Below are 12,226 nucleotides of genomic sequence, written 5' to 3'. Positions count from 1 at the left end.
ATAATGGTATTTTCATGTTATAACTTGATATGTACCGTTAGCCCGCTAGTGTTAGCCGCTAGCCCGTATCAATCACATCGCAGTTAAACAAATCAAATAAATGAATGATTCACGTTTTAGTTGGTCTCTCTCAACGGCACCCAGTTGGTCTTGGTAGCACACAATCGACCGCGGCTAATGCTAGCACGCTATCTTCGTATAACTTATTATTAACTTATGATCGTGATAACTTATTATCATTATCTTGATAATATGGATGTTTGGAAACACTTGTTATTTTATCACATTACTTCAAGATGATGATAATTTCAATGTTATAACAATCATAGCATGCTAACGTTAGCAGCTGATCAAAGCATGCTAATGTTAGCGATCGATAGCATAGTGAAATTATGCGATCGATAGCGTGCTAGCATTAGCGGGCTAGCAAGACCAAGACCAACTGGGTGGCGTTGAGAGACCAACTAAAACGTGTATCATTCATTTATTTTATTTGTTCAACTGTGAAACTGTAAATGTGATTTATATGGGCTAGCGGGCTAATGCTATACATCACATTATAACATGAAAATACCATTATCTTGATATAACGTGATAATATCAATCGTGTCCAGACGTGTGCATCACTTTTAAGTGTCCTCTGGAAACACTTCTGTTGTGTTGTGGTCTTTGCAGTTAGTTTTCTAAATGCTGCTCTTGTGTGTGTCAAATTGATGAAGATGTTTTCTCAGTTTGCTTGTGTTTTGTGTATTTGCATGTGTTTTCTGAAGCTGCAGGGCCACCGTAGCTTCCTGTTACCTGTTATTGCAGCAGATTCTGTTTGGGGTCACGGTTAATGTGCCAGATGCCGCTGCAGGCTTCTCGTGTGTTTAACAGCATTTACAGCCGCGCTCGGAGCTAAATCACACTTTGATGAAATCGTAAAATTTGTCCATGAGCTTTATTTTGCCGTTTGTCCCCACCTCGGCAGCTGGTTGTATAACAGCAAAATAAGACCTTTATGGTCACTATCCTGAATGGAAAGCCACCAAAGGCCTCAGTGTTCACCGGGGCTCTATTAAAACCGCATAATGATGCAGAGGAAACGCACCAAAAGAGCATTATCATTGTTGGAGCCAAACAATGCCCGTAAACCTCTGCGACTCCTCTCCGCCTCCTTAAGGGTAATGAGCCTGCCGTTGGAATTAAAGGCCAATGAATTAGCCCTCGGCCTCGCTTTTAATCAAGCGTCAGATCAGCAGCAGATTGCTCATCACCACCTCTACACTTTCTTTCTACGGGCTTAATTATTTAGAACTTTGTTCATCCGATGAACTCTGCACCGCCACGAATTACACAGCAGAGAAACACCACGTCGACAAAGAGGCGACACTGTGACTGTGCTGCATAATACCTGCTTCATTAGGAATCCCCTTTATTTAAGCACTTTTGTCCCAGAGTCTAAGGTCAGGCATGCATTAAATCCAGAGAGTAAAACACAAGGAGAAAAACTGCTTTACAGCTGATTGTTACAGACATTAGCCGCCCCGTTTTTCAGTCACTGTAAAACATCAGGGCTGTTTCCACTACCGGCAATACCCGGAATGAGGCGGGTCTCACTCTCCGAAACGCCCCTAATTTGAATACGAGCAGTCTGGAGCGGACTTTTGTCAGGACTTTTTTCATCCCTGTAGAAGAGCAGGATCTTTTTTCTCCCCTGAAAACAGCCTGGTTACTGATTGGATAGAACGCTAAGCAGGATGTGACGTAGTACTTGACGCCACAACAACACGCGACATTTGTAAAAGCCGGCGAAGCAGTGTTGCCAACTTAGCGACTTTGTTGCTATAATTATCAACTTTTCGGCTCTTCTTAACGAGCTGTGGGGGCTGGCGGCTCGTTAAGAAGAGTAAGAACGAGTCGAAGCGGCACAGTCCTCCTGCAGCAGTCTCTCCCAGCTGTAGAGCCAGAGGGGATGTTAACCCCTTAGTGTCCAGTCTGCAAATTGCTAATCGGCTAACAGTTAGCTCTGTAGCAGTACAGTATGTGCTAACAGGCTAACAGTTAGCTCTGTAGCAGTACAGTATGTGCTAACAGGCTAACAGTTAGCTCTGTAGCAGTACAGTGTGTAGGTGCTAACAGGCTAACAGTTAGCTCTGTAGCAGTACAGTGTGTATGTGCTAACAGGCTAACAGTTAGCTCTGTAGCAGTACAATGTGTATGGGCTGCTGCTGCAGGAGGTGTTCACTTAGTTTTTGGACAGTTTTTGAATAGTTTGGGGACAATTAGGGTGGTAAAGTGAGAATGTGTTGGGGTAAAATTGAGGAAATTAGAGCAGTAAGGTCAGGATATTTTTGAAGGAAATTGGGCAAATATTATCACGACATTGATGGGAAAATTATAATAATAATGATAATAATAATAATAATTAATCAGAGTTAGTCTGATTCATGAATAGCTCAATAACTCAGTCACGGATCGGAAAGAAAATTAACAAGATATTAGAGAAAACAAGGGTTTTATCATACTTTTTTACATGACTGTATTTTTTTTGTCTTTTTTGGTCAATTTGTGTCTATTTAGATGATTTTGTGTCATTTATGTGTAATTTGTACACCCATTTTTTGTCATTTTTTGTCTATTTTGATTATTTTGTGTCTTTTTGGGTCAATTTGTTTCTATTTCCATAACTTTGTGTCATTTTTTTTCCTTATTTTTACATCTATTTTTGGTCATTTTGTGTCTTTTTTGGTCGATTTGTGTCTATTTTGATTATTTTGTGTCTATTTCGATAATTATGTGTCATTTTCAGACCAAAACATGACACAAAATTATCGAAATAGACACAAATTGACCAAAAAAGACAAAATGACCAAAAATAGATGTAAAAATGTGGTGAACACACAGAAGAGGTAGAGGGATACAGTGAAGGAGGAGAGGAGCCGTCAGGGAGAACAAAGTGGAGAATCAGAGGGATTAAACATTGTTTTCTGAATGCTTCATAGATTTATTTCAATGCTGTTTTCATGTGATGACACAACAGAGAAGTCAGATGCAGAATCTCATTATTTGGTACATGCAGTAAATCACAGTGTAGCCAATAAGGAGTCAGACAGCAGCTGAAGGATCCTCACAGTGTGAAGAGGAGGGAGCCACTGAAGGTGCTGGGTTGTTGGAATTGTCAAAGAGAGACTTGCCTGATGGGAGAACGAGGTGGATTTCATCTCCTGCCATCAGCTCCAAGACAACAGAGTTAGTCATGTATTCAAGAGATCGCCCATCATTATACTCTTCATTGAACATGATCCTCTGGTTGTTCTTGTACACATAGACACTCATCCAGCCTGCTTGGAGACCACACATAGTGAACTGGAAGTAGTAGACCCCTCTGACTGGAGCCGTGAAGAAGCCTGCCACAGCAGAAAATGAAAAACTGTAACAAATGTAGATTAACATGAGTAAACATGTTGATGTGAGCTGCAGTAAATTACCTGTAGATGGATTGTAAGCATCGCCGATGTCTGGTGAAGACTTTGCTGTATTTCAGTGTGGTGTCTGTGTTGAATGGTCCAACATCTCGTGCATCAGTCAGAGCTGTGTAAAAGGCCACCTTCCTCTCTGTTAACAGAACAAAGTCAGTGTAAGTCATGCTATATGTAGTGTGTGTGTGTGTGTGTGTGTGTGTGTGTGTGTTGTTGTACTTCCTACATAGTGAGGACCAGAACACGTTTTTAACCAACAGAGTGAGGACATTTCGGGCCGGTCCTCACTTATTTAAAGGCTTTTTTGAGATTTCAGACTTGTTTTAGGGTTAAAGGTTACAATCAGGTTTATGTTAGGGTTAGGGGCTCGGGAAGAAGATTATTATAGTTAACGAGAACGAAACAAAATAACGAAAACTAGAATTTAATTTTTTTTTTCGTTAACTGAAATAAAAATAAAAATGAGAGTTTAAAAAAAAAGATAATAACTGAAACTGTATTTTGTGGTTACAAAACTAAATTAAATTACACTGAAAATGTGTTTCATTTTCGTCTTTGTCAACTTTTTTCATACATAATGAAGATGGATAAGACAATGGAAATAAAGGCAAAATTGACTGTGACCTCTTGTGAATTTACGGTTTTATTTTGAAAAGTAGCTCCCGGTAAAACTAATGAAAAATTAGAAGTACAAAAATGTGTGTGTGTGTGTGTGTGTGTGTGTGTGTGTGTGTGTGTACAATCATCACCTGCATTTTCTCTCTCCAGAGTCTCGATCTTGGACTTGCTGATGAGAAGTTCACTCTCACTGCTGCTCAGTCTGGTCTGCAGCTCTGGAGTTGATGCAATGACAGTAAATTACAGAGGAAAGCACGCTGTTAACCTTTGTGTCGTGTTCGTTTCTCCCCCCTTACTTTGGTGCTCCCGGTCAAATTTGACCGGCCTGTTTTAACTGCCCTTACATTAACACAAAAACCATTGATCGTCACCAAATTGTATTTAACTCCCTTTTAACCTGTAAACAATGTCTCAGACTACTGGTTACATGAATAACTGCAGTGAATAGACACAGAAATTGAAAGTTGTATTCCAAATTTAACATTTATTGTAGAAAAATCAAAACAGAGACCAAATTCACAGAACATCAGAACATGTTGTCCGCAAACAGACGCCCCCCTTCCAGGTTTGTCATCGCCAGTATAATTTCCACAATGGACTCTGGTAAAAAGAGTTGGAAGCTGGACTTGATGTCATCCACACGAGATGTTGCATACCGTGTTGGCCCTGGTGACATCCTAATGATATTTTCCCCTCTTGCTCTGCCTACTCTGTCCTGGGGGGATGAATACCAGAGCAAGTTGCCATCCTCAGACTGGAATGTCACCTCAGGTGTGTCTTCCACAGGGGCCTCTTCCTCAGGGGCCTCTTCCTCGCCATCTGTTGACTGTTCGGTCTCATGATGGTCTGGATCAAAATCAGGATCGTTGTCTTCTATTTCTGAAACATCCTCCTCTATTTCTGGTTCAACTCCAATCCCGTCTTCATCAGTTTGAAAAAAAAAGGTCAAGAGCCTCTCTGACAGAAAAACGTCTGATCAGGCGCCGACTCATTGTGTTCAGAGTAAAATAAGAGCAATGCACAAGCAAGCTATATATAGGGGATCTGTGAGAAGATATCATACGTTTTGTATCGAAAGTGTGGTTCACGTGGGGGGATGGACACATTAGCCCGGGAAAGAGCCAGGTTCCCATAACAAACACCTAATTGGTAACTTTGAAGTGTTACACGTTTAGTCTGGAAGGTGTGGTTCACGTAGGGGGACAGGCACATAAGCACGGGAAAGAGAGGACACATGGTCAGTCTGAAAGGGGTTCACGTGGGGTGGAGTGTGTGTGTGTGTGCGTGCGTGTGCGTGTATGTGCGTGCGTGCGTGTGTGTGTGTTTGTGTGTGCGTGTAGGTGTGTTTGTGTGTGCGTGTGGTGGTGGTGGTGGATTTGTGGTTGTGTACTATCTGATGAATGAACACAATCGAGGGTCACCCATACATTTCCTATGGCGGTCATTTTTGACCGTGAACACCACAGGTGTTACAAAGTTGACTAAACAACTCAAAATTCAATGAAAGTAGTGATCAGCAATTGTATATGTTCAAATGCCTAGTGTGGAGGATATCATAAGCCCTTGAGACAATAAAATGTAAAACACAATATTTATGATTGATCGAAATGGAAATCGGTCAGATTTGACCCGAACACGACAGGAAGGTTAACATGCACAACACATTATTTACAGCAGGTTGACCCTCATTTTATCTGTAAAAGCAACACTCATGAATGAACCTGAAATCTCAGTAATACTAGAGAATGCTAGATGCTGAACAGCTGAACAGCTACGCTGTCATGCTGGTGGGAATGTGTCAGAAGAAGTTCAAGTAGGAATAGTTAGAAAAGTGGGATTGGGTGGAATTAATATGAATATAATGAAAAGTTAAATAATACTGATAATATGTGAAACATGTGAACTTTCAAGTTAATCAAAGAGCTGACACTGCACTGACATGGTGGCTTGAAAGGGAAAGATAATGTTAAAGTAGGAGGGAAAAAGAACTGGTGATGAAACACAATACTAGTATGTAGGGACAGAGGTTCCCAAAACAGCTTGGGAGCAATGTATCACTCAGAAATAGAGAATAAATAAAGGAGATCTGGTAATGTTTGGTTATACTAATGTTATGTAATGAATACTTTATAACGGCTGCAAAAAACAAAGAAACCATAGCTCTCTATGGACTTTGTATTGACAGAAGGAGCCTCCTCGACAATTTCATCCGCTAGCAAAAAAACAGAAAAGTTGGTGGTGATGTTTGTCAGTAAAATACCTGCGATCTCTGTTTCTAGGTCACTTGTTTTGCTCTCGGAGGCAGTCAGTCGAGTTTCCAAAGACATCAGGTCTGCAGCTTGGACTGAAAAACAGAAGAAGTTTGATTGTGATTTGTGACAAGATCCTGTAGTTAAGTGTAAAAGACACAAAATGACCAAAAAAGAAACAAAATGACTGAACACTAAATTACTAAAAAAAAAAGACAAAAAATTATTAAAAGACACAAATTATTTAAAAAGACACAATTATTAAAAAAAAGACAAAATTACCAAAAAAGTAATTAAAGGGACCTTCCACACACAACATGGTAAAGTGCCATTCATATAAAACTCACATTAAACTTTCATATCAAGGTGGGGGCCACAGAATTACGTCACAAGGGCCACAATTGGCCCGCGGGCCGCAAGTTTGAGACCCATGACTTACACTTTGTTTTGTCTAAAAGTTCTGAGTCATGGTTAAGTAGAACTGCTGATGTAGTTTGACAGCAAAGCATCAATCAGAAACAGAGAAACAATGATGGAGATCTATTGATAAGGTGTGGTTGTCAGTGAAATACCTGCGTTCTCTGTCTCTAGGTCACTTGTTTTGCTCTCGGTGGCAGTCAGTCGAGTTTCCAAAGACATCAGCGTCTCGATCTTGGACTCACTGCTGCTCAGTCTGGTCTCACTGCTGCTCAGTCTGGTCTCCAGCTCTGGAGTTGATGCAATGACAGTGAATTACAGAGCAGCACACTGTTAACATGCACAACACATTACAACACATTAGACGCGCAGTTTGACCCTCATTTTACCTCAGAAACACACTGAAAACTGACAAAGACAGAAAATGTTCAAACTGATAAACTTTTGTTTCTCTAAGATTTTTTCTGTTTTATTTGTTTTCTACAGCGTCCCAACTTTATTATATATGAAACCTTTAACAGCTTCAAATTTTCTGTTCTCTGTTTCTAGGTCACTTGTTTTGCTCTCGATGGCAGTCAGTCGAGTTTCTTGAACTGAAAAACAGAAGTTTGATTGTGATTGTGAATTAATACATGACAACAGTTAAACATAGATATATTCTCATGTCCATGTTCATAAAGATTTCAGTGCACTGACACACTTCATCACCTGCATTTTCTCTCTCCAGTGTCTCGGTCCTGAACTTGCTGATGAGAATTTCATCCTCGCTGCTCCTCAGTCTGGTCTGCAGGTCTGGAGTTGATGCAATGACAGTGAATTACAGAGCAGAGCACGCTGTTAACATGCACAACATATTATTTACAATAGTTTGACCCTCATTTTATCTCAGAAATACACTGAAAACTGCTGTGAATATCCATGACACGATCCATGACATAAAAGTTGTGACTTTGTCTAAAATAAAACAGACCGATCATTTACTGATCCTTTGTGAAATATATATTTCACCGCAGTTTCTCTGAGTTTTTTTCTGTTTTATTTGTTTTCTACAGCGTCCCAACTTTATAATATATGACACCTTTAACAGCTGCAAATTTTGTGGTCAAACCCCCCCCCCCCAAAAACATGATGTTTGTCAGAGGAATACCTGCGTTCTCTGTTTCTGGGTCACTTGTTTTGCTCTCGGTGGCAATCAGTCGAGTTCCCAAAGAGATCAGGTCTGCAGCTTGGACTGAAAAACAAAAGAAGTTTGATTTGTTGTTCATATTTATTGTAAGTTCATCAGTGCACTTACACACTTCATGCAGGTCTGGAGTTGATGCAATGACAGTGAATTACAGAGCAGCACGCTGTTAACATGCACAACACATTATTTACAGTAGTATGACCCTCATTTTACCTCAGAAATACACTGAAAACTGCTGTAAATATCCATGAAAACTTAAAGACAACCTGAACAGTAACCAGTGTGTACCTGAGTTCTCTCCCTGCAGCAGCTCCACCTGCAGGTTGAGCTCCACCACCATGTCTCTCAGAGCCCTCATCTCCACCCAGATGTCAGGTGTGGTTGTCTTTGTGGTCTCCGTCTCCTGAAGCTCCCCCTGAGCTCCTGACCCACACAGAGCCAGCAGCAGCAGCAGCAAACCAACAGCCCTCATTGTTCAGTTCACACGTCTTCACAAAGGTGCAGAGGTCCAGTCGGCCCGCCTTATATCCTCTCCAGACTCCAAGGATCCTGTTTGGGATGACGTGTTCTAGTTTGGCCTCAGATGAGCCGATATGATCTGTGTGCAGGTGAGAAGATACCAGCTGCTGCAGGCTGCTGGGACACTTTGACCATGAACGCCTCTCATGCAGTCCCAGCTGTACATACAGCGTGTTGATTAACACACACACACACACACACACACACACACACACACACACACACACACACACTTGTCATCACACTGAGGCCTTTTAGCTTGACTGATGGTTATCAGCATCTCTTCACTTTATCTCACTATTGACCTCATTCTGTAGAAAAACATGGATCGGAAAGAAAATTAACAAGATATTAGAGAAAACAAGGGTGGTATCATTCTTTTTTACATGACTGTATTTCTTTTTTGTCATTTTTTGTCTTTTTTGGTCAATTTATGTCTATTTAGATGATTTTGTGTCATTTATGTGTAATTTTTACATCAATTTTTTGTCATTTTTGTCTATTTTGTGTCATTTTGTGTCTTTTTGTCAATTTGTTTCTAATTCCATAACTTTGTGTCATTTTTTTTCTCATTTTTACATCTATTTTTGGTCATTTTGTGTCTTTTTTGGTCAATTTATGTCTATTTTGATTATTTTTTTGTCATTTCTGGTCAATTTTACATCTGTTTTTGGTCATTTTGTCTTTTTTGGTCATTTTGCGTCTTTTTTGGTCATTTTGTGTCATTTTTGTTCAATTTGTGTCTATTTCGATAATTTTGTGTCATTTTTGGACCAAAACATGACACAAAATCATCGAAATAGACACAAATTGACCAAAAAAGACACAAAATGACCAAAAAAGACAAAATGACCAAAAATAGATGTAAAAATGTGTGAACACACAGAAGAGGTAGAGGGATACAGTGAAGGAGGAGAGCAGCCGTCAGGGAGAACAAAGTGGAGAATCAGAGGGATTAAACATTGTTTTCTGAATGCTTCATAGATTTATTTCAATGCTGTTTTCATGTGATGACACAACAGAGAAGTCAGATGCAGAATCTCATTATTTGGTACATGCAGTAAATCACAGTGTAGCCAATAAGGAGTCAGACAGCAGCTGAAGGATCCTCACAGTGTGAAGAGGAGGGAGCCACTGAAGGTGCTGATGTTGTTGTGATTGTCAAAGAGATGATAGCCTGATGGGAGAACGAGGTGGATTTCATCTCCTGCCATCAGCTCCAAGACAACAGAGTTAGTCAAGTATTTAAGATATGACCCATCATTTAACTCATCATTGAACATGATCATCTGGTTGTTCTTGTACACCTGTACACCCATGTAACCTGCTTGGTAACCACACGCAGTGAACTGGAAGTAGTAGACCCCTCTGACTGGAGCTGTGAAGAAACCTGCACAGCAGAAAATGAAAAACTGTAACAAATGTAGATTAACATGAGTAAACATGTTGATGTGAGCTGCAGTACATTACCTGTAGATGGATTGTAAGCATCGCCAATGTTGGTGAAGACTTTGCTGTATTTCAGTGTGGTGGATGAGTCGAACGGTCCAACATCTCGTGCATCAGTCAGAGCTGTGTAAAAGGCCACCTTCCTCTCTGTTAACAGAACAAAGTCAGTGTAAGTCATGCTATATGTAGTGTGTGTGTGTGTGTGTGTGTGTGTGTGTGTGTGTTCTTGTACTTCCTACATAGTGAGGACCAGAACACGTTTTTAACCAACAGAGTGAGGACATTTCGGCCGGTCCTCACTTATTTAAAGGCTTTTTTGAGATTTCAGACTTTGTTTTAGGGTTAAAGGTTACAATCAGGTTTATGTTAGGGTTAGGGGCTCGGGAAGAAAATTATTATAGTTAACGAGAACGAAACAAAATAACGAAAATTAGAATTGAAAAAACATTTTCGTTAATTGAAATAAAAATAAAAATGAGAGTTTAAAAAAAAGATAATAACTGAAACTGTATTTTGTGGTTACAAAACTAAATTAAATTACACTGAAAATGTGTTTCATTTTTGTCTTTGTCAACTTTTTTCATACATAATGAAGATGGATAAGACAATGGAAATAAAGGCAAAATTGACTGTGACCTCTTGTGAATTTACGGTTTTATTTTGAAAAGTAACTCCCAGTAAAACTAATGAAAAATTTAAAACTATTGTCAATGAGGGTCCACACAAAGATAGAAGTACAAAAATGTGTGTGTGTGTGTGTGTGTGTACAATCATCACCTGCATTTTCTCTCTCCAGAGTCTCGATCTTGGACTTGCTGATGAGAAGTTCACTCTCACTGCTGCTCAGTCTGGTCTGCAGCTCTGGAGTTGATGCAATGACAGTAAATTACAGAGGAAAGCACGCTGTTAACATGCACAACACATTATTTACAGCAGGTTGACCCTCATTTTATCTGCAAAAGCAACACTCATAAATATACCTGAAATCTCAGTAATACTAGAGAATGCTAGATGCTGAACAGCTGAACAGCTACGCTGTCATGCTGGTGGGAATGTGTCAGAAGAAGTTCAAGTAGGAATAGTTAGAAAAGTGGGATTGGGTGGAATTAATATGAATATAATGAAAAGTTAAATAATACTGATAATATGTGAAACATGTGAACTTTCAAGTTAATCAAAGAGCGGACACTGCACTGACATGGTGGCTTGAAAGGGAAAGATCTGGTAATGTTTGGTTATACTAATGTTATGTAATGAATACTTTATAACGGCTGCAAAAAACAAAGAAACCATAGCTCTCTATGGACTTTGTATTGACAGAAGGAGCCTCCTCGACAATTTCATCCGCTAGCAAAAAAACAGAAAAGTTGGTGGTGATGTTTGTCAGTGAAATACCTGCGATCTCTGTTTCTAGGTCACTTGTTTTGCTCTCGGAGGCAGTCAGTCGAGTTTCCAAAGACATCAGGTCTGCAGCTTGGACTGAAAAACAGAAGAAGTTTGATTGTGATTTATGACAAGATCCTGTAGTTAAGTGAAAAAGACACAAAATGACCAAAAAAGAAACAAAATGACTGAAAAAACACTAAATTACTAAAAAAAAAAAGACACAAAATTATTAAAAGACACAAAATTATTTAAAAAGACACAATTATTAAAAAAAAGACAAAATGACCAAAAAAGTAATAAAAGGGACCTTCCACACACAACATGGTAAAGTGCCATTCATATAAAACTCACATTAAACTTTCATATCAAGGTGGGGGCCACAGAATTACGTCACAAGGGCCACAATTGGCCCGCGGGCCGCAAGTTTGAGACCCATGACTTACACTTTGTTTTGTCTAAAAGTTCTGAGTCATGGTTAAGTAGAACTGCTGATGTAGTTTGACAGCAAAGCATCAATCAGAAACAGAGAAACAATGATGGAGATCTATTGATAAGGTGTGGTTGTCAGTGAAATACCTGCGTTCTCTGTCTCTAGGTCACTTGTTTTGCTCTCGGTGGCAGACAGTCGAGTTTCCAGAGACATCAGCGTCTCGATCTTGGACTCACTGCTGCTCAGTCTGGTCTCACTGCTGCTCAGTCTGGTCTGCAGCTCTGGAGTTGATGCAATGACAGTGAATTACAGAGCAGCACGCCGTTAACATGCACAACACATTATTTACAGTAGTATGACCATTTTACCTCAGAAATACACTGAAAACTGCTGTAAATATCCATGAAAACGTAAAGACAACATGAACAGTAACCAGTGTGTACCTGAGTTCTCTCTCTGCAGCAGATCCACGTACACGTTGAGCTCCACCACCATGTCTCTCAGAGCCCTC

The 12,226-nt window shown here is 39.9% G+C and overlaps 1 protein-coding gene across 1 annotated transcript; it reads right to left on the bottom strand.

The window, feature by feature from the left end:
- Positions 1 to 9,559: 9,559 nt before the first annotated feature.
- LOC131973741 (complement C1q-like protein 3) lies at positions 9,560 to 11,989 on the bottom strand. The gene is made up of 5 exons (XM_059335802.1): positions 11,862 to 11,989; positions 11,295 to 11,378; positions 10,677 to 10,760; positions 9,966 to 10,046; positions 9,560 to 9,840 (listed from the first exon to the last, which is right to left on the bottom strand). The coding sequence occupies exons 1-5, from the start codon at positions 11,926 to 11,928 to the stop codon at positions 9,560 to 9,562; spliced, it is 597 nt and encodes a 198-aa protein (XP_059191785.1). The 5' UTR covers positions 11,929 to 11,989.
- Positions 11,990 to 12,226: the final 237 nt, after the last annotated feature.

This window comes from Centropristis striata, chromosome 6 (assembly GCF_030273125.1).
Source record: "Centropristis striata isolate RG_2023a ecotype Rhode Island chromosome 6, C.striata_1.0, whole genome shotgun sequence".
In the NCBI taxonomy this organism is placed as follows: Eukaryota; Metazoa; Chordata; class Actinopteri; order Perciformes; family Serranidae; genus Centropristis; species Centropristis striata.
This window is presented reverse-complemented; position numbering and strand designations above follow the sequence as displayed.